The 19,145-nt window shown below is 40.9% G+C and overlaps 1 protein-coding gene across 2 annotated transcripts in view; it reads left to right on the forward strand.

Annotated features, from left to right (window-relative positions):
* The window catches only part of kif5ab (kinesin family member 5A, b), a 67,881-nt gene that overhangs the window by 4,291 nt on the left and 44,445 nt on the right, over window positions 1-19,145 (forward strand). For both annotated transcript variants that reach the window (XM_084929505.1, XM_084929503.1), the window contains exons 2-5: window positions 13,894-13,981; window positions 17,236-17,309; window positions 17,657-17,761; window positions 18,192-18,240. In XM_084929505.1, the coding sequence (XP_084785631.1) occupies window positions 13,894-13,981; window positions 17,236-17,309; window positions 17,657-17,761; window positions 18,192-18,240 (316 nt within the window). The remainder of the gene's footprint in view (window positions 1-13,893; window positions 13,982-17,235; window positions 17,310-17,656; window positions 17,762-18,191; window positions 18,241-19,145) is intronic.

A 19,145-nucleotide genomic window follows, 5' to 3' on the forward strand; every position in this document is an offset into this window, starting at 1 on the left:
ATCATTTATAGGTTATGAAAGTGATCTCAGGAAGTTACACGATTGGGTCTCACAATAGTTTCACCTGAAACGTCTGCTGATAATGACCCACACCCTTTTTCACACCTTGGCTCATGTGATTAGCACATGAGCCTAGGGGGGCATTAAAAATATGGTTTGGCAAACCAAAAACAGAATTTCCAGTTTTATTATGCTGTAGTCACATATAGGTAACTTGAAAAATGCGATTAAAGTTGATATCACTGAAAATAGGTACATATGAAAACCAAGAAAGATTTTCAAATCCATAATGATCTGTTTAATTAATTGAGTGATTGATTGGAAGTCCCAACCATTGCTTTAAAGATTCTCAGCAGAGCTGAGCTGAAGCAGCTCAAGATTCACTCTCCCAGAATGGAGTTAACTTTAAGAGCAAACCTGTGTAGGAAAGACAAATAAGTATTAGATTGTGTAAGAGTGTAAACTGTTGCCTGTCTCTATCTCTCTGATCTGTCCAGGGGTTGGCACCAGCTTTTCTGCAACCCTATTACATTGTTACCAACACAGGACAGTGTTGCCAGTGGGGGCCATCACCATCTTGGTTTTTGGAGTTCTAAGTGAATATATTTGGAGAGGGTAGAGTGACTGGAGAACGGTAAATCAACTGATTCTTATATAGCGCTTTTCTACTCTAGTGCTTTATACAACACAAGCACTCTCTTCTATGCTTTGTAAGTGCTTTCTACCTAACATTTACACACATGGATGGATGGATGCATTAGAGAGCATCTTGGGGGTTTTATGTTGCCCTTTTAGTTCTTTTTAGTGATGAAATTGTTTTAAAATCACCACTATCCAAGAATTCACCCGAGAAGATCATTTTTTTTGGATGGGCATCTGTTGCAGACACATTTATTTTTTGTGGAGCCAGCACCCAGTGATACTGAGTTGAATTGGATCTCAAGGAGCTTCTGCTTTGGCTTCACTTTTTTATACCCAGCGGCTGTGTTCATCTTCTAGAGTCTGCGGGATAAGCACTATCACTTTCATTCCCTTTGTCCAGAAACGAAAATATTTTCCATTTTGTTTGCTTCCCTTGTGATTATTTTTAGCCGAACGCTGAGTTTAACTTGAGGGGGTAAGAGATGATGAAAGAACTTATCAACAAAGATTATTAGGTCCTTTCCCCTTTCTAAGTATTTCAACAAAGCCAGAGGAAAAGCCTCCACCATGGATCTACCCTTCAGTGTCTCACAAACTAGAGGTCATTGTGTTTCCATACCTGTGGGCCTGTTTTATCACGGTCCGTTGCTTTCCAACATTAGAGTTACTTTTTAATGAGCCGGCCTCGCAGTGCAGGTCCACTCTGATTTAGATTGGACTAAAGTACAGCAAATAACAAGAAACGTTTCTCCGTGAGTGTGTGTATATGCGGAGTTTCAAACACTCATTATATCAAGTTTCGTAGCACCACGCTGACCTCCATGTCATCATTACATGGAGCAGAGTGACCTTTGCTTTTTTTGTTGACCGTAACAGATGAATGAAAAGCAATGATGTGGCTCTCTGCCCCCGTGTTAGTAAAACCAAGTAATATGTGTGGACTAAACAACTATTGATTTTCTATTTTTTGCACAGCATTTATATATCCCATGGATTATTCTTCCATGGCTGCTGTTCCCTTAAGTGTTTTACAAGACTTCCATAGAAATTGCAGTGGCTGCTGTATTCATAACAGTGAGCAACACCTTGTTTATATTTTTGGGAAGAATAGCGCATTAGAGGTCTTATAACAGTCTTAGAGAGCTCACAGAGAGCGCGTACCCTGCACTTCAGCTCTCAGATGTCATGTGGGCACATGAGGTAGCTTTTACTTTTTCTGCTACTAATAAATTAAGGTCAAATGGTGTGCTGCTGCAGAGAATAGATGTAACATGGTTAAAAACTAACTGATTATTAACCAGCAGCTTCTTAGTTGGTGGGATGGCTGTGATTCTGATTTCTGATGGGCTCTTTTTCTTTAATCTCATCTGCGAGCCGATCCTCCCGCCTTCTCCTGTCCTTTTCTTCATTAGGCGCCCAGGTAGAAAAGATGCAGGGGAAACAGCTGCTGTTGAAACAAACTGTTGGCAGAGCATGTCGGGCGCCGTGTAAAGTCATCTACCTGTCTTGTACCTGTTATTTATAGCTCCAGCAGAACCATTTCTTCTCAAGGATATTTTTTCGCATTACCGTTAACTGTCTGGAAACCAAGCAGAATCACAAGTGGTGATCTAAGGTGTGCTCTTCCTTCGCACGCACACTTTGGCGCTCTAATTCTATCAGCGCAGAGCTCACACCCTTTCCAATTAGCAGTGTGATGGGACCGCTGTGCAGGGTCAAGATCTGGACTCTTTTCTCCATGTTGGATATCGGCGCGAAAGCAGCCACCTCTTGGGATTAGACCTCGTCTGCTTCTTCCCTCTCTCGTTCTTTCTGTCATTCTCTTTCACAATAAATGCTTCACAGTATTTTTCTCTGTCTGGCTGGATTTCATGGTGTAATGATTCCGCTGCTCATTTCCTCATGACTCAGCAGCAGTTTGAAGAAGAGAGAAAAAAAGCTCAGCTCATCTGTCATCTCATTAATTTTGGCAGAGGCTTCTAGCAGGTTTTAATAGCATCAAGAGGGGAAGCTCCCGTCAGTCAGGAGCCAAAATATTAAGGGATCTGTTGACTTTGGTGGAGTTTACGTCCCTTTATCCCTCCTAGAAATGTGAGGAGGTACAAAATGATAAAAGGGCTCGCTGAGATCTATTTTGCTTTCCTCAATAAAGAAATCAATATTTAAATCATCACTGTATTAAAGCTAACTTGTGCAATTTTATAATGTCAAGGATCAAAACTATCTACCCCATACCAATAAAGACTCTCAGCATGCCCTCTCATCTTTTCCTTAATACTAACATCACACTGACATCAATTCAGTCAGCAGCCACACTGAACAGGATATTAACTCCAGTTGCTTCAGCTCGTCTTTATTTTTACTCAGTGTGCATGTGTGTCAGGGTGTTAGATAAGCTCTTCCAGTTCGTCAACACTTTCCTTATGATTCCTCTGCCTTTGTGACACAAGTGGGTTGTGACTACCAAGCTTTTAGCTCTGGGGAGTGTTAATGGAGCGTCCTCTTCTCATTAGCCACGGCCCTGCCCAGGATGCTGCCCAGTCCGCGTGTCTGCCCTCAGTGTATGCGGGGCAGTACCTCGTAAACCAGCTGCACATGCTTGTGCACGTGTCGGGACATGCTAGCACCCCTGGTGTTTTGTTGTCTTGGGAATAGGAAAGCAAGGAAATCCCAAGGAGAGAAAAGGAATATCCCAACCATCCAATGCCCAACACTTTGTTTCCTTTGGTTAAACACAGCACAGTTAATCGAACTGACATTTAAGAATGCTGACATGTACTCCAGCAGTTTTTTTTTTTATTATTTCCCAGGAGATCCATGCTTTAAAGCACATTTTCCTTTTCTGTGGATAATCAAATTTATCCCGATTTTAGTACTTAATTTAAACTACATCACATAAAAGAGACTTGGAAAATCTTGGCAAACATAAATATCAGGCTTATTTTAATCTTTGAATGGCCAAGGATTGGCCCCAGCTCAGACTTTAAAAAGCATTTCTCTCCAGGCTAAAGCAGCACGATGCAATTTTTGTTTTGGCTTCCAGCAGGTACGTCGATAATCATATCAAACTTTTTTATTCATTTTGGTTTGCTCTTTTACCTTACCTCTTTTGTCTCCTGTAGTTTCTCATTAATTCCATTTTATGCAAAATCTTAATAAAGTCGCTTTTTTTCTTCCTGGAGGCCTTTATAATCCAAATTACCTCGCTGCATGGTGCTGTCATTAGTTGTGGCAGAATTACAGTGAAAATCCCCATAACCATGTTGTTTTTACAGGAAATTTAAATCATTGCTCAGTCCTAGTTTGATTCAGTCTAATTGCTTGCAGCAGAAGCTGATTGAAATGTGTGCTACTTTTCTGAATCTTCTTCATGGTCTAATTTTTTATTCGTTCTCGGCCACATCAATGGGCCTTATACCAGTGGTGTGGTGCAGAGCTGTGGCTGGTTGGTGGGGTACTGTGAGTGTCTTCCTTTGAAACGTGCTGTATGGAGGATCAGTCACAGTGTCGAGGCTCACATTTAATCTAGACTGTGGCCCTGGACCACACAAAGCCTCTATTTTAATTTGGCTTAGAGTTGTAAGCTGGTTGCGTTATCGTTACATTGGAGCATTACTTCTTGGCTAAAATCAACCAGTAACGTTGGCTCGAAGGTTTGTGTAAGTCGTAGAGAAGGACCAATGGCTCAGTTGAAAGATTGCTTTCTATAAACCACTTTTTGGGTGACATATTTTTCACCTTTCAAAACGTTTCATATATTCCTTTTAAAAAAACGTGATAAACTGATGCGCTGTCTGCTCTCTTAGTGTTAGAAGGTGCTGCGTGAATTACTTTACACATTTTAAGTTATATTGGCACTTTGGCACAGGGCGTTTTAAGGTAAAGTTGCTGCCTGAAAAGAAAAACACACACATTTCTTCAGCATTAAATACTGAATGTGTTTGGCTTTTTCCCCAGTGTGCTGAAGTGCTGTAGACAGAGACAAAGCTGCTGTCACGAGTAATCCTGTATCCTGTGTGAATTAATTTTGATTGCATTAACTTGTACGCAGGTAGAGCTAAAAGGAAGAGACTGCTGGCTGAAAAGGAGATAACAAGTGTGAGGGCGCAAGACCTTAGCTATGCCTTTTGACATCAAATATTCCCTTTGAGAGGGAGGACAGCTATTAGCTGGGCGCTCACACTGTCTCAGGCTGTGACTGAAAATCTTTGCTTCAGGCTGACGCGGCTGATCTCGCTTCGTGTTAGACAACTCAGTTCTTCCTCAAGGCTCATTTCTGTTTTCTAGGATTTTTATAATTCTACAACATCAATAAATGGAAAATGTGTGAAGGCAGGGGGGGCAATCAAATGTGACATTGCAGGCAAGCGCTGGAGCAGTCAGTGTCACATAGATGATGAGGCATCTTTGTCATCTCTGCCAAGTGTTTCCTTTCTTCTCCTTGCTCCTTACCCCCTCTCCTTCTGAAACCTTTTCTTCTTTGTCTCTCTGCACTGTTTGCAGTATCTGAACAAAATTTAATTTTCTGTGTGCTTTGCACTTACAGAATGCTGAGGGCTCTCCTCAGTGTGTGCTTTAGCTTTTTTTATGCTCAATAAAGAGAATACGGTTGAATTATTTGAGGTTTCTGGAATCATAAAGGCAACATGATGCACATAGCAAAAACAAATAAAGCCTCTCATGAAAAAACATAATTAAGTGTTATCAGGTGGGACGTTTGTGTTTTCTAAACAACACAAAAAGGGATTCAGGAACTTTGTCAACATTTAATTGACAAAATTGTTTTCTAGAGGCTTTTGTTTTTTATTGCATGCTCTTCATCAGTAGAACTGCTAATGACAATTTACCCTTTTCACTTTAAGCGTAATAGCCTGATATTTGGTGAAACATGCTTGTTTGCCTTCTTGCAAAGGGTGAGATGACAAGATAAATGCCATGCTAATGTCCTTATGATGTTCTATATTAATCTTAGCTTAGCTTAGCCATGAACACCACAGACAAGGCACAAATAAGCACATTATGAAAAAGACATTTGAAGTGTTTCTCAAAGCTCGGTCATATAATTTCCTATAAATCATATCCTATTTACACCAATAAACCGGGCATATTGTGTGTAGTACCTTCTCACGCAGTATATGGGGCATTAGAAACTCTAATATGGTTGTGACACATCATGTTCAGTCCGGGTGCAATGAACCAGTCCCGCTGCTGCATAGACTGAATTATTAGGCGGCCAACTAGCTTGAGAGCATGAACAAATATTTGAGTTAATCTATGTCATCAAGTGACGTGAAGCCAAAACCAGCTAAATCAGGGTTAGAAATATGAGGCGTTTCTTGGAAAATCTGCCCCACGTGTTAGAAATCAGAGTCCCTGCTTCCTCCAGGCCATGTGAGGAATTACTGTTTAGGTATATGCTATTCCCACTTTCACTGACTTGTTAAAATTTGGATTAAATTAGCTTTCAACATAAACTGCAAGTCATATCAAAGATTATGATATAATAAGTCCATAAGCGCATTAGGGGAATGTTTAGTAAGGTTATAAATCACGTAAGAAGTAGGGTACTTTTTCACAGACTCATAAAAGACTTATAACCACTGGTGCTGCCTCCTGCTGGTCATTTAAAAGCACTTTTTAATGTGCTTTCACTTTGACTTGACTATTCAGACCTGGAGGGTGCATGCATCTGTTATGTGTGTGTTACCTCTACAATCAAGTGTGTACCAAGCAGAAGAAGGCTCGGCTGTGGTGAATGTTTCAAGTGTGTGACTTTCCCGGAATATGAAGAACAGGATGAAATATTTGCCGAAATACTTTTGGCATTTTATTGCCTTTATCAATCTATCATTTCTGCTCATTTCTTTTCTGGCTGTCGTTGAAGTTCATCTGTCATGGCTTGCATTATAACAATCAATTAGTCTGTCTCCCTTTCCTCATTTTGAAGTCACTCCAAGTCTTTCAATTTCTAACTTCGCTTTTTGTCCACTGGGAAGCTGCTGTTCCCGTTTTCTGGTCTGAGTCCCGGCGAACAAAGCCCAGTCTTTCCTTCCCATCTCCACTCCTCTGTCTCCCATTTCCTTCATTCATCTTGATAAATTATGCAGAGTATTTCACTTTGATTCAGGAATAATTGCTCCACTTCTATCTGTGGATCTTTTATAAGCAACTTGATGTAGGAAAATAACTGATTAGAAGTGTGTTAACAAAGTAATGTTGGGTGGTAAACCTCAGTTCCCCGAGCTAGTGATTAAGTGAAATTGCTACGAAAATGGCTCTGATGAGTACAAGATAGCTGAAAAAATGAAGCAGAATACAACGCCACCACTGCATCTCTGCATCCAGACTTCACTACTGTACATGTGAACCTCACAGCCACTTTGCCCTCGAGGCACTATGCCAGTCGACTCTGCGAGTTGTCAGCCCAGTGAATTAGGGAAAACAGCAGTGATAGATAATATTGTGTGACTGGAGCTTTTGCAGTTGTGAGGGGTTTTCTGTTGTCGAGAAAAACGCTAATGATGCTGTTATCTGGGGCTTGAAGCCTGATTAGCCTGAAGAATGGTGCAGACATTGGCAGCTTGAGCTGCTACTCTCTCCTGTCATTCTCACTGTGCCTGTTTTCGCATTTCTGTGGGGAGAGAGAGGAGGGTTGATGAATTTGTGGGTAAGACTGATGCAAAGACTGACAGAGACCAAGATAAACTCTCACTTTGATTAGTGGAAATAGGACTTCCTTTGCCTCTGCCTCCTCTCTGCCCCCAGTCAAGCCTACACAGGAAGACCAAACATCTACAAACGTGCCAAAAAATGATCTCAATGTGTTGGAGAAGGAGCAACACATACACGGCCCAATTTTTCCATCATCTCCTCCAGCTCTTTCTGTCAAATTTTTACTAATGTCTCTCCTGGTTAGTGGAAGGGAAATGCACCCTGTGTTGGAAAGCATTATTCCCTCATTGCAAATGTTGGCAGTGACTAAATATTCAGCACAAGCAGAAGGTGTTATTTCCAGAATTAGCCTTTTCTTGCAGAAAGGTTGCTGTTTCTTTGAAATGCTCCTCACCAGAAACATAAAGGTCAAGTGACAGACCTCCATAAAGCAGTTTCCCGTCAAATGACCTTGTGTGACCAAGCAAGTAATGCGTGTTGTCTGCCAGGAGCAAAGGTGGATGTAGCGTTGGGTAATTACGGAGCTGAAAAACCTCTCAGGGAAGAAGTGGATGTTAGGCACGATGCAGTGAAGCGTGTTACTTTCTCACGGTGAAGCGCTCTGTGCAGACTTTCTCATAGCAGCTGCTATTGTTGGTTTTGTAGCCGTGACTGAGTTGCTGTAACCTTGGCTGTGATTTCTCCTTAAAACGAAGCCCTGCAGAGTTTACTGTAATCAAAGGGATTTGGTGCATTACTACTGTCTGTTTGTCAGTAATTGAATAGCTGCAAAATTTAAACCACCTATCTAATATTGTGCTTGTCCTCCAAGTGCTGCCAGATCAGCTCTTTATTGGCTGCTTGGGAGTTGAGGAATAAAAACTTTAAACACAACTCCAAACACATTAGAAGTTTCAAGGTTAACTTGGTAATTTTGCCACCACTCCCTTGTCTTTAGACCCTCTGCAGGTTTTATGTGGATATACGTAGGACCGTGCATGAATAGATTCCTTTTCAGTTAGGTGTGCTTGACTATGATACAATTCAGTGTCGTAGTTTTGTAGACAAATACGTGGGCCAAAAAGTTAAACATGTGTAAAAAGCATCTTTGACTCTGCTTTTCCTTTTCAAATCCTGGAAAAATGATTACATCACCATTTTTGTTCATTCAGCTTTATGATCTGGAAACTGTAAAATGACTTAATTGAAATAGTTTGAAGCATGTTTTACAAAGCCAGAGTGTTAAGCTGTTTAGCGAATAGAGTCTGAGTCATATCTGTGATTTGTTTATCTGATATAAAATTTATAAAGAAAATATAAAGTTGAATGAACATCCTCAGTGTTGTTTTTCTGTTTTCTTTACTTGCTGCTTGATAATTTTGTGTATCTGCCAGATGGCTCTGGTTATGGTATAGTACAGATTGCTTTTTAGAGATTTATCTGTGAAAACATCTGCTGTAGAAGAAGGGTTTGACAGTTCTATTGGTTTATCAGCATCGGGAGCCAGTTTCAGGTTGTCATTTAAAGCTGCTTTAGGAGGATGCTCATTTACATGGAAATTCCACGTTTTTCTTTCGGCTGGAACATATTGTTCTTCATCTTGTTGTTTGCACAAGGAGTTAGGAAAAGAGACTGACATATGCATGAGAATCAAAAACCATGCATGATATATATTTGAATTAACTCAAATTGAATTACGGATATGGATTCTTGGTCTGAAATGTGAGGCCAGTGTGGAAGTGCCTTTCTGACCAGTACGCAGCTACTTCTCATGTTGCAAAAAGAAATTAGATTGTGCAGAAATCTAGCAGAAGCTGACTCTAATTTATTATTTGTACATGCATTTACCTAGTGAGATGCATTTATTGTCACTGCCAATAGTTTTAAGCCTTTTTCCAACACAGCACAATTTTGATTTTATAAATTGTGGTCTAAATTATGCTAAAATAAGCACTAAAGCAGAGTTTGGCTAATTTTTGACTGGCAGGTTGCTTTTGTGTGAGCGAGTGGCGCCCTCGGTTCCTTAGTCAGATGCATCAGCTCACTTGTCATATCTGGTTTTAGAAAACAAGATGGCTTTAAATGCTCAAAACAGTCCATAAACTGATGGTTGATGGCAACACGGTTGCTACGTGTATTTCTTTTTTTACATAAATATGATTGTGTGATCCCTGCCAAGCCCTCAGGTTGCTCTACAGGGTCCTAAACTCTGCCCTCCTCACATAATAATCTAAATTTATCACTGACTGCTGCAGCCCTGTATTTCTCATTTCTTTGTCTTTTTAATGTATATTCTTTCATTTCCTCTTGTTCTTGTTGTCTGTTCTGCACCTCCTAGGTTTGTCGTTTTCCATTTTGATTGTATTTCTCTCGCTGTCTTTTTTGCTGATTATACAGCTTGATTTTACTGCTTTCTTTTCTGCTCTCTGATTATTGTCTCCTTGCACAGCTCGGTCTTGTAATTAATTGTCCATTCTTTGCCCGCTGGGGAAAAGTCTCACAGTTTCTGTTTTTTATTGCGGTTTTTGAACCTTTCTGTAACTCTCTCTTTGTCTGCGTCTTGGTGTTCCTCTCTCTCTCTCACTCTCGCAGCCCACTGCCTCTTTGTTTCCTGGCAGACAGCAGCAGATTGCAGGCTGGATAGGCCATGTGGGTGTTTAGCATGGCACACAGAGCTGAGGGCCATAGACAATGTCTGCATGTACAAATTTAATTGGATATATTATTTGCACGCATGCACATGCACATGCACACAAACACACACACACTCACATATGCACACACTTTGCTTCCCACACTTGCATTTTTAACAGCGTCCACTCACGAAATTGAAAAGACATGTGTTAGACTCTGCACTGAGGCAAACAAGCAGATGTAACAATACCTAACTGGACCAACAGGCCTGACAGAAAGATGGACGTGTAGACAGAAAGCTTACAGAATGTCTTGTATGCCTGTGCTATTATCACATTCATGCAGCACGGGAGCAGATTAGTGTTTTAGTGGAGACAGCATGACAAATGATGGGCAAAGGGCTGTTTTTTACCCAGCTTACATAACAGATTCATTTTATTCATCTCGATGAAGACCACATCATGACTCCTCTCCCTTCCCCTGTGCCTCCCTCCATAGTATTTAGCATGTGTGTAGTATATTATAAATGGCTCATTCGGAAGAGAGTCGGGGTTAATCAGTTCTGACGTGGAGCTTGTTTGTACCTGCAGCTGTGATTACAGCACAACAGCTCAGCTTATTGAGAAGTAGAATAGAAATAATAAAATTGAAGCTTGGATTTTGCCAAAGTGTACCTGCAGTCTGTCACTAATAAAATATTTTATGCAAAGATAAAAGTGTAAAGTGGGAGGTCATTGCTGAAACACTCTGTTATTGTTACTCTGCAGTAATTCAGCGTGATTTTCACTGACCGTTGTTGGGGAGTGGCACAAATTGTATTTTTTTCTCCTCTAGTGCGACAACTTTAAAAAAAATATAAATTGAACAGAGTTCAATCTCTTGGCAGGTTGAAATAATAAGTTTTATACAACCTCTATAAATTGTGTCAATATACTAGATTGGCCTAAGAGTATTTGCTTACGGTGTTTATTTCTTGATTTATTTAGAATTTTCTTTTTCTTGAAGTGGATTATTTTAATGCACGCCGCAGTGCCAGCTGCATGTCACACCATAGCAACACTGAAAAGGATCACAAGCTGTTGTATAAAAAAAACACCCTACACATTTTCATTGTGATAAACCCATCCATCCATCCAGCCACCCATCCGCAGCAGCAGAAGGCTAAGGAGAGCATTCCAGACGTCCCGATGACCTTATAACCACAGCTCCTGCAAGCAGTGGGGGTCTTGACCATGACTCATTTGTCCCCAGCCTCTCCCAGGATGCAAAAGAAATAATGCTGGACATGGGAGTTTAAGACCTTTCGTTCACAGGCTTCTGCCAGATGTTCACTTTTTGTTTGGCTTTGCTGTCCGTGAGCCTTCTCTTCACCAGCTGGTCCAACTCACCACTAGGTGGTGGTCAGTTAATACCTCCACTCCTTTCTTCATCTGAGTGTCCAAGACAAAAAAGTAAGTCACTGTTTTTCGACCTAAGCAAATACACGTAAGAGCCACCTTATATGCAAACATGGTGTTTGTAAAGGCCAGCCCATGCCTAGCATAGAAGTCCAATAATGAACCAACACTCTGCTTTAGATCACTATGCAGTCCCAGGTAGAATCCTTTCCAAGAAAATGGAAAAACGCCATAATGACGATGCACAGCCGGGGGCTTGTAAGTGTCCCCACACCAGCATGGGCCAGTCTTGAAAAGGAGAGACCTGCTTTTCTCCAGGATTCTGGAGAAAAGCTAGATATCTAGTCCCATCCTGCGCTAGCTCAGGTCCTCGTTGAAGAGGTGACATTGCACATCTCAAAAATGAGTCTGCAATCCTGAGGGTCCACAGGTCCAGGCCCCTTCCTTTGTCTGTCCCCATGGGCACTGGACCACAGGGTTGCAAATCCATGTTATTTTTTGTGCCTGACCAAACCCCATGAGCACAGGCCTGGTGGTGATTGTGCTAAACCGTGTAAATAAAACTGAAATGCAAAACGACTGCACTGTCTAGTTGTTTGTCAAGGCAAAGATTCAGATTCTGTCTTTAAATGTCTTTTTAAAAAAAAGTAAGTGGGAGAGAATCAGAGCAGAGGTAAAAACCACACAGCATCATCTACACTAGCTCCAGCTACCTTAGAAACATCCACTTTTTTCCAGCTTCCTTAATCAAAAGCATATTTGTGCAGTTTAATCTAACATTTCATTATTCATCATCACTTCCCTTTAATTCTTTAGCGATCATTAAAAATGACATAAATTCGTCCTATCTTTTTTGCTTTATTTTTTTCTCTTTTCTTTCCACCGACCAAAGCAGAATACATAAATAGATATGACAAATAAATAAAATGTCATCTTAATGGAACTTTAAAACCAAATAATAAATGTGCTCAAAAGCCCAAAAAGAAAAACCATAAATTGTGAGTCAGTGAGCCATGCATCTTTGACAGAACTTATTACTCAAGCCACTGTAAACTGGAGCGCTGTGGGGTTTCGAGTTTATCTTGCTGTCCCATTTAGAACCTTCAGGAACAATGGGGCCCATCTGTAAAATTTTGGGGAAATTATTGTTGTATTTTATTCACAGTTGCTGATAGTATGGATAGTATGGATCACTGGGGTTTTGCTGATACAGCCATAATCATAGTTTAGATCATCCTCACAGGTCATATGCAATTTATGCAAAGAGCAGACATACATTCTTTATAGTAGATCGTCTACCACTAAAACACATTTACATGATATGCAGGTTTGCAGACATCCAGGTCATGGTGATCTAAGGAGTTGGAAAGAAAAGCAATGATTTACATGATCAATCGAAACAAACTAACAAACGAAACAATAACCTGCAAGTTTCTGCTTGTGTTTTTCAGCTTTATTGCCACATTTTTGGTACGTGTCTTCTCCTTACAGTGAAGGTATGCCGTATTTGTGGGTGGTAGAGAAGGTCCTCGAGGCATTCAGCTGCTGTGAATCTTGTATACATATATAGTATATGCACCACGCACAGAAACAGTGGGTCTGTTAGCAGTCAGGCATGCTTTTTGAAGAAGGAGGCAAGACAGCTCCCAGTCACTGGATTTACATCAGCGCTTGCTCAAAGTAGAATAAACCCCGATCTTATTGAGCACTTCAAGTGGTGTGTGTTACTAAATATCCTGCACTGGGAAGATGAATCAATGGCTGAACTGTCCATTTAGCTGAACACAGAATGTCTTCACTTTCAGTCCAGACATGTGCGTTGAATTAGCTCATGTCTTCCCGTCTATGGGTAGTCGCAGGCTGGTCACCAGGTTGACTTATTTAGCTCCACTGATGGTTCAGTCAGAGAAACAGGCTCTTCTTCCTTGCGGTCTTTATGCATTTTTTTTAAATTTTCCTTTTCTCAAATGCTGATTTCAGGTCATCTGCTGTCTTTCACTTTTTCTACACTGCCACTCATCTTCTGTACGCCTCCACTCCATTTCTTCTCTCATCTCCATCACTTTGCTCTTGAAGTCCTTGAACGCTGCCTCTAATGGCCTTACCTCAGACGTGGTCTCTTTCTCTCTCTCTGTCTCTCTGGGTCAAACAACCTTTTGCTCAAAGCTCTACGCTACGCTGCGGTGCACTCATTCGAAACAACCACTGCCTCCATCAAATATACTCAGGATGCATATTGCACTAATCAAAAAGAGACAGATGGGCCTCTTAATGTGATATATACCCTGCTATTTCAGCCTACACACAGATGGACAGAGCATCCATAAACCATGTTCACTCTGCGTATAGGAAATATTGATGTGGCACTGCTTTATAGTGGCAATATGGGTTTACATAAATGTTTTAGTGAAAAACATGATGTGTCTCCGTCACGTGCGCTCTGCTTCTCAAAGTTCCCAAGATGCATTTTACAGCACGTCACAGGGGAGGATGAGGTGCTGAGTATGATCTAAAGCGCACTCTAAACTGTCTTTGTCGTAGCTGACTGTGTTTGTGTTGGCCTCCACAGGGGAAGGCGTATGTGTTTGACCGAGTCTTCCCAACTAACAGCACACAGGAGCAGGTCTACAGCACCTGTGCCAAGCAGATAGTCAAAGGTGAGTCACATACATGGTTCTGTGGGGTTTTTTTTGTCTCCATGACGTATGAGTGACACAACAGCTGAGGGAAAAAACGACAGAGCACCTTGAATTACCATAATCGTGATATCCATGTTGGTGGTGTCACTTCACACCGACAATATGCTGGTGCATCCATTAGCACCTCCCTTACAAGAAGCAAGAAAAAACTATTTCCATGACATGATGTAGTCGCATGTAGGAGCATCAAAATGCACTGATTAATGACATGCATGCTTATCGTGGTGCAGCAGGACCGGCATATCCAAGGGGCATATAGATCAAACAAAACCATTACCTTCAACTTTTGAATCTTTTCCTCTTTCCCTTCCTTCTGTCTGCATCTCTTTATGTCTGTCTGCCTCTTTTTTTCCTGTTAGGGGCTCATTTTTCTCCCACCTTCAAAGTGAGTGTGGAACTCCATTGAACTAGTTCTAGATGGGGCATGAAAAAGATTGATTTGGCAGGCAAGATTACTTGTAGGTGAGATTACCATGCAGGCTGAGAAAAAAAGAAATAAAAAGGCAGAATCGCTTTCAGCACGAGGTTGAAAAAAAAAATTCAAGGTAGGCAGTTAACGAAAGGAAGGCATGCGATAAGAAGTTAGATTTGAAATGCGTCAGGGGGAAAAGGTAACAGAGGGGGCAAGCTTGGTGAGAGCAAAGAGGTTTGGAGACCATATCCATATTTACACTTTCTCAGTTTTCTCATCTTACAGTGTCTTTTTTTGCCCTTTTTGCTGTTTTTTTTCCACACTTGTGCCGTCGGGTTCTTTGCCCTTTTCAGTGTCTTTGTCTCAGACTCGTGCTGACTCTTCTCTTCTGTGTTTCCCTTTGTGAAGGTCTCTGTAGTTTAGCAATCTAGTGTCCCGCTGCCTTCATTTCCTTTCAATAACACATTCTTTAGTGTTTGCTCTTTTTTGTGCCACACTTCTGCGTTGTTCTCACTATGGCCAGCGTGGAAACAAAGGAAGACATGAACAAGAAGAGGCAGCAACACATGAAAACAGGAGAGAAAGAGGGTTCTGCATGGTTACAGCTGACCAGTGGCTGCTGGACTTCTGGGATGATATGTTTTTCTTTATCCATGTTTGACTTTTACCACAGAGGTTTATTGGCCTCTGACAGCACTATAACATCCAAGGGTGTATTTCTTTATAACCTCAGCTGGAGTGGAGGCGTTCTGCTATGGCTTCCACTAAGAAAAAGGGAAATATATCTGTATTTACTCTGTACTTCGCTGACTGCCTCCTGGTGACATTAATGCTGCAGGTAGTTGTTGTTTATTGTGTGTAGCCACAGAGGTCGTTCGGCACCTAACCAAGCTTAAATACCACGTACCCCACAGAGCCAACAGGCTTATGAGGCTCAGATCAATCTACCGTTGGAGCAAAGGTCAAACATATTTGTATTTCTTTGGGAACTTCCTGTCAGGTTGTTTTTGTATGCCGTTTAATTTCTGTCGCGATAAAACACGTTCACAAAGAATTTCATCATTTCATTTTTTCATTCACTGCTACTCACACTGTAGAAACCTTGTGCACAGATTTAACAAATGTGGGTGAAGCAGTGAGAAGCCCAGAGCACAAAGCGCCGCCAAAGCTTACAGAGTTTCTGCTTGCTGAATGCTGGAGGGCAAACTGGCTCTTTTAGGCAACTCTGCTTCAAGGTTGAATTCAAATCAATCTGACTTTTTTCACGGCTGAAACAACAGGCCCTCTTATAATTGGTGAGAGGGCCTGTTGATAAGGGTATAATTAGTTTAACTGGTATGCAATCACACAACCTCTTTGACTGACACCTTGAGGTACACAGAGTTGGCAGGTTGGCAGGTTTATTTAGATTTTAGCAAATTCAGTGTGATAATCTTACTATTAAAGGGGACCTACCATGTTTCTTTCCACATTCATATTTTCATTTCTGGACTCTACTAGAGTAGCTTTTCATAATTCATCGCTCAAAAATAATCCTTTTTTATTTTACAAAAGGTCTTGGTGACTCCTCTCCGTTCATCCACCATCTGAAAGAAGCCTTTTAGGATGACTCGCTTCATATCAACTCCTGACAGCCAGATCTTTGTATCTGAGATGACCATATTACAGAGTCTCCCTCTCTGACATCATGTAGAACTGAGAATAGAAAACCTAACAGTTTAAAACAGTGTTTAGAGCAGTGTAAAGCCTGGCACACAGACACTAATGTCCACATGAAAAACAAAGTAAAAATACTAAACTATATGTCACAAACCAGTCGTGTGGTCATGTGAGCATAAAGGTGATGCACATAGTGACGCCAATTAAGAATTTGAATTAATCCAGGCTTTTATGTGTTTCAGACATGTAATTGGTTTGTGTCATCTGGATTCATTAGATAAATAAAGATGGATATTATCTCCATAGCACTGAAAATATATGCAGTTTTTTTTGCCTAAGGGAACTCCATGATAAACTTTTGTAAGGGAAGAAAAGGCCCCATTTACGTGAACAAATTAGAATCCGATTGATGAGATTCAAACCCCTGCAGTTTATTTTCTTTAAGATCAACAGTTTTTTATAGTCTCTGTATTATGTTCAACAGTATCAAGTGCACTGAGGTCTAACAGGACACAGAGATGAGTCCACTGTCAGCGGTCGTAGGAAGTGCCTCCGACAGTGTGACATTGTAACTAGTAACTAGTAACTAGTGCTGTTGATGAATTCTGAAACCTAATTGAACCTTTTCAGATAGATGATTCATCTGCAAATGGCCATGCAGCTGTTTGCAGGTGCTCTTTTAAGAATTTTTAATATAAGAAGCGGTGACCCAAAAACGCAGATGAGTGACTTAGAGGGTGGGGCACAAAAGCTGAGCTCCAAGGCTTTTATAGGGCACTGGCACACTGGGCCCAGGTGTTCCCAATGTTGCTGACAATGAACAAACCGTGGTAGCGGGCAGGGTGAATGGACCTGGGGTGGAGAGGGTCCTCACAATACAGCTCCCTTTCTTTGTGTACAAATACACTTCCAACCACCAGTAGATTACTTTGGCACTGAGGATTTGAAGGGTAAGCCAGGCATAACAGGCTGCTATCATTTTTTGGTTTCCACATATGTGACTCAGGATAGAAATTTATATCTGTTTATATTTTTGCACCTGTTCTCTCCTGCCATTCTTTATTTTCTCACTCTTTACCTATTTTCTTTTCCCCCTTGCTTTCTTCTCTAACGTGCTTTTGTTTCTTCTTCCTCGCTTCAGATGTACTGGGAGGATACAATGGGACTATCTTTGCCTATGGGCAGACTTCCTCAGGAAAGACACACACCATGGAGGTACAGTGCTGCTAAAAAATTCAAAAGGTAGCCCTCTCAATGTGGCACGTGCGAGCACAGAGATACACGCACATTTTCCTCCTTTTTAAACACCATCTCCTCCTCTGCCTGTCCTGACTTTATGTCTGCCTCCGTCATGGCCATCGTTCTCTATCTTTCTTTCTCAGTCTCATGTGGAAACTAACCTTCTTTACAACTCTCTGTGGGAAACAACCCTGTTTGCTTTCAAGTCAAAAGCCTCGCTGCTCTCCTTTCTTTTACTGTTCTATCGACTTTATTCGTCCCAGGGTCTGCATTTATCCTGCTCTTCACTTACACGTCTCTGTCTCATTTCAATCCTCCTTTAGGGGAACCTTCATGATCCCCAGGGAATGGGGATAATACCGCGGATTGCTGAGGACATTTTTGAACATATATTTGCCATGGATGAGAATCTTGAATTCCACATAAAGGTTGGTGTGGATTCTGACGTTTGTGTGTTCAAGTTTGCATTTTTACCACCTTCTTCTTCTTCTTCTTCTTCTTCTTCTTCTTCTTCCTTTTTTTTTTTTTTTTTTTTTTACATTTGTTGTTAGATGGAATATATTCAGTAGAAATACAACTTGAAGCTCTGATGTAATCCTCACATGGATGGGTTGAGTGGAATCAGCCAAGCATCAATAAATCATGATAAATAAACCATGATCATCCCACAGCATTTTCCCTTTTACATCACAGTCTTATAATAGAGGATAATACCTCATCAGAGCCACAGCAGATTATTGCAGCATTTTGCATTTGTACAGTGAGCACCTATCATCCTCCTCATTTATCTGCATTGAATTCTCTTTCTGTGTCCCTGATAAAATGTTTGATATCAAATGTTTTTTGTCTTTGCTGCAGGTCTCCTACTTTGAGATCTACATGGATAAAATCCGGGACCTGCTGGACGGTATAAAACTGAAATACAGCTCAATTTTGTTAATGCTTTGTAGTTTTCTGTGTCACAACACAGATTTAAAAGCTGTCTCCTCACACACAGATGAATCATGTTTAACCGTTGACATTTTAAGACCTTATTACTTAAAGTGTTTGAACCCTATGCAAACTGACAGGCACATCTATAGCGATGAGCCACAGCATTAAATTTACTTGCCTCTTTCTGAATGAGATGGATATGTGACCTCTGAGGGTGTCCTGCAGCGTGTGGCACTGGGATACAAGCAGAAGAACTTTCAGGCCCTCTGGGCTGGTCAACCTCAGTGGTTGGGACTTATTCCAATGCATCCTGCAGCTGCTTGATCGGATTGGGATTTGGGGAGCTTGGGAGCTGGTCAATACCATGGGCTCTTTATTATGTTCCTCCAGCCATTTCTAAACAGTTCTTGTTGTGAGCTGTGGAAATGTGGTGGTGGGAAATGGGTGTGAGACAACGATTACTTGGGTGGTATTTATCAAAGCAATAATAAAGCGAATCTTAGGAACCAAGGTGTCCTAAATTATCAAGGAGATAATCTGTGCCAGGGTTTTTAATCTTATGGCTAATCGCTTTATATTTACGTTTAAGATATTATTCGGTTGTTGTCTCCCATAGGAGAAAATCATCCTGGGACAGGCAACTACTGCATCACAGAAACAGACAAAAAGAAAATGTTACAACAAAAACCCTTAATGGGCACATTTTTAGTAAATACAGATGTAATTATAATAAATACCAGTAGAAAAATAATAATAAAAGATTTACCTCAAAGGCTCCCAACTTCTCTCTGTCCTACACAGTAAAAAAAGAAAGAAAAACAGAAAATATTCTGTGACTTTTCTGCCTGTATTGTCATTTTTATTATCTTTTCTGAGTGA

This window comes from Perissodus microlepis, chromosome 5, assembly GCF_051167445.1.
Source record: "Perissodus microlepis isolate ML-2025 ecotype Zambia chromosome 5, ASM5116744v1, whole genome shotgun sequence".
Classification (NCBI taxonomy): Eukaryota; Metazoa; Chordata; class Actinopteri; order Cichliformes; family Cichlidae; genus Perissodus; species Perissodus microlepis.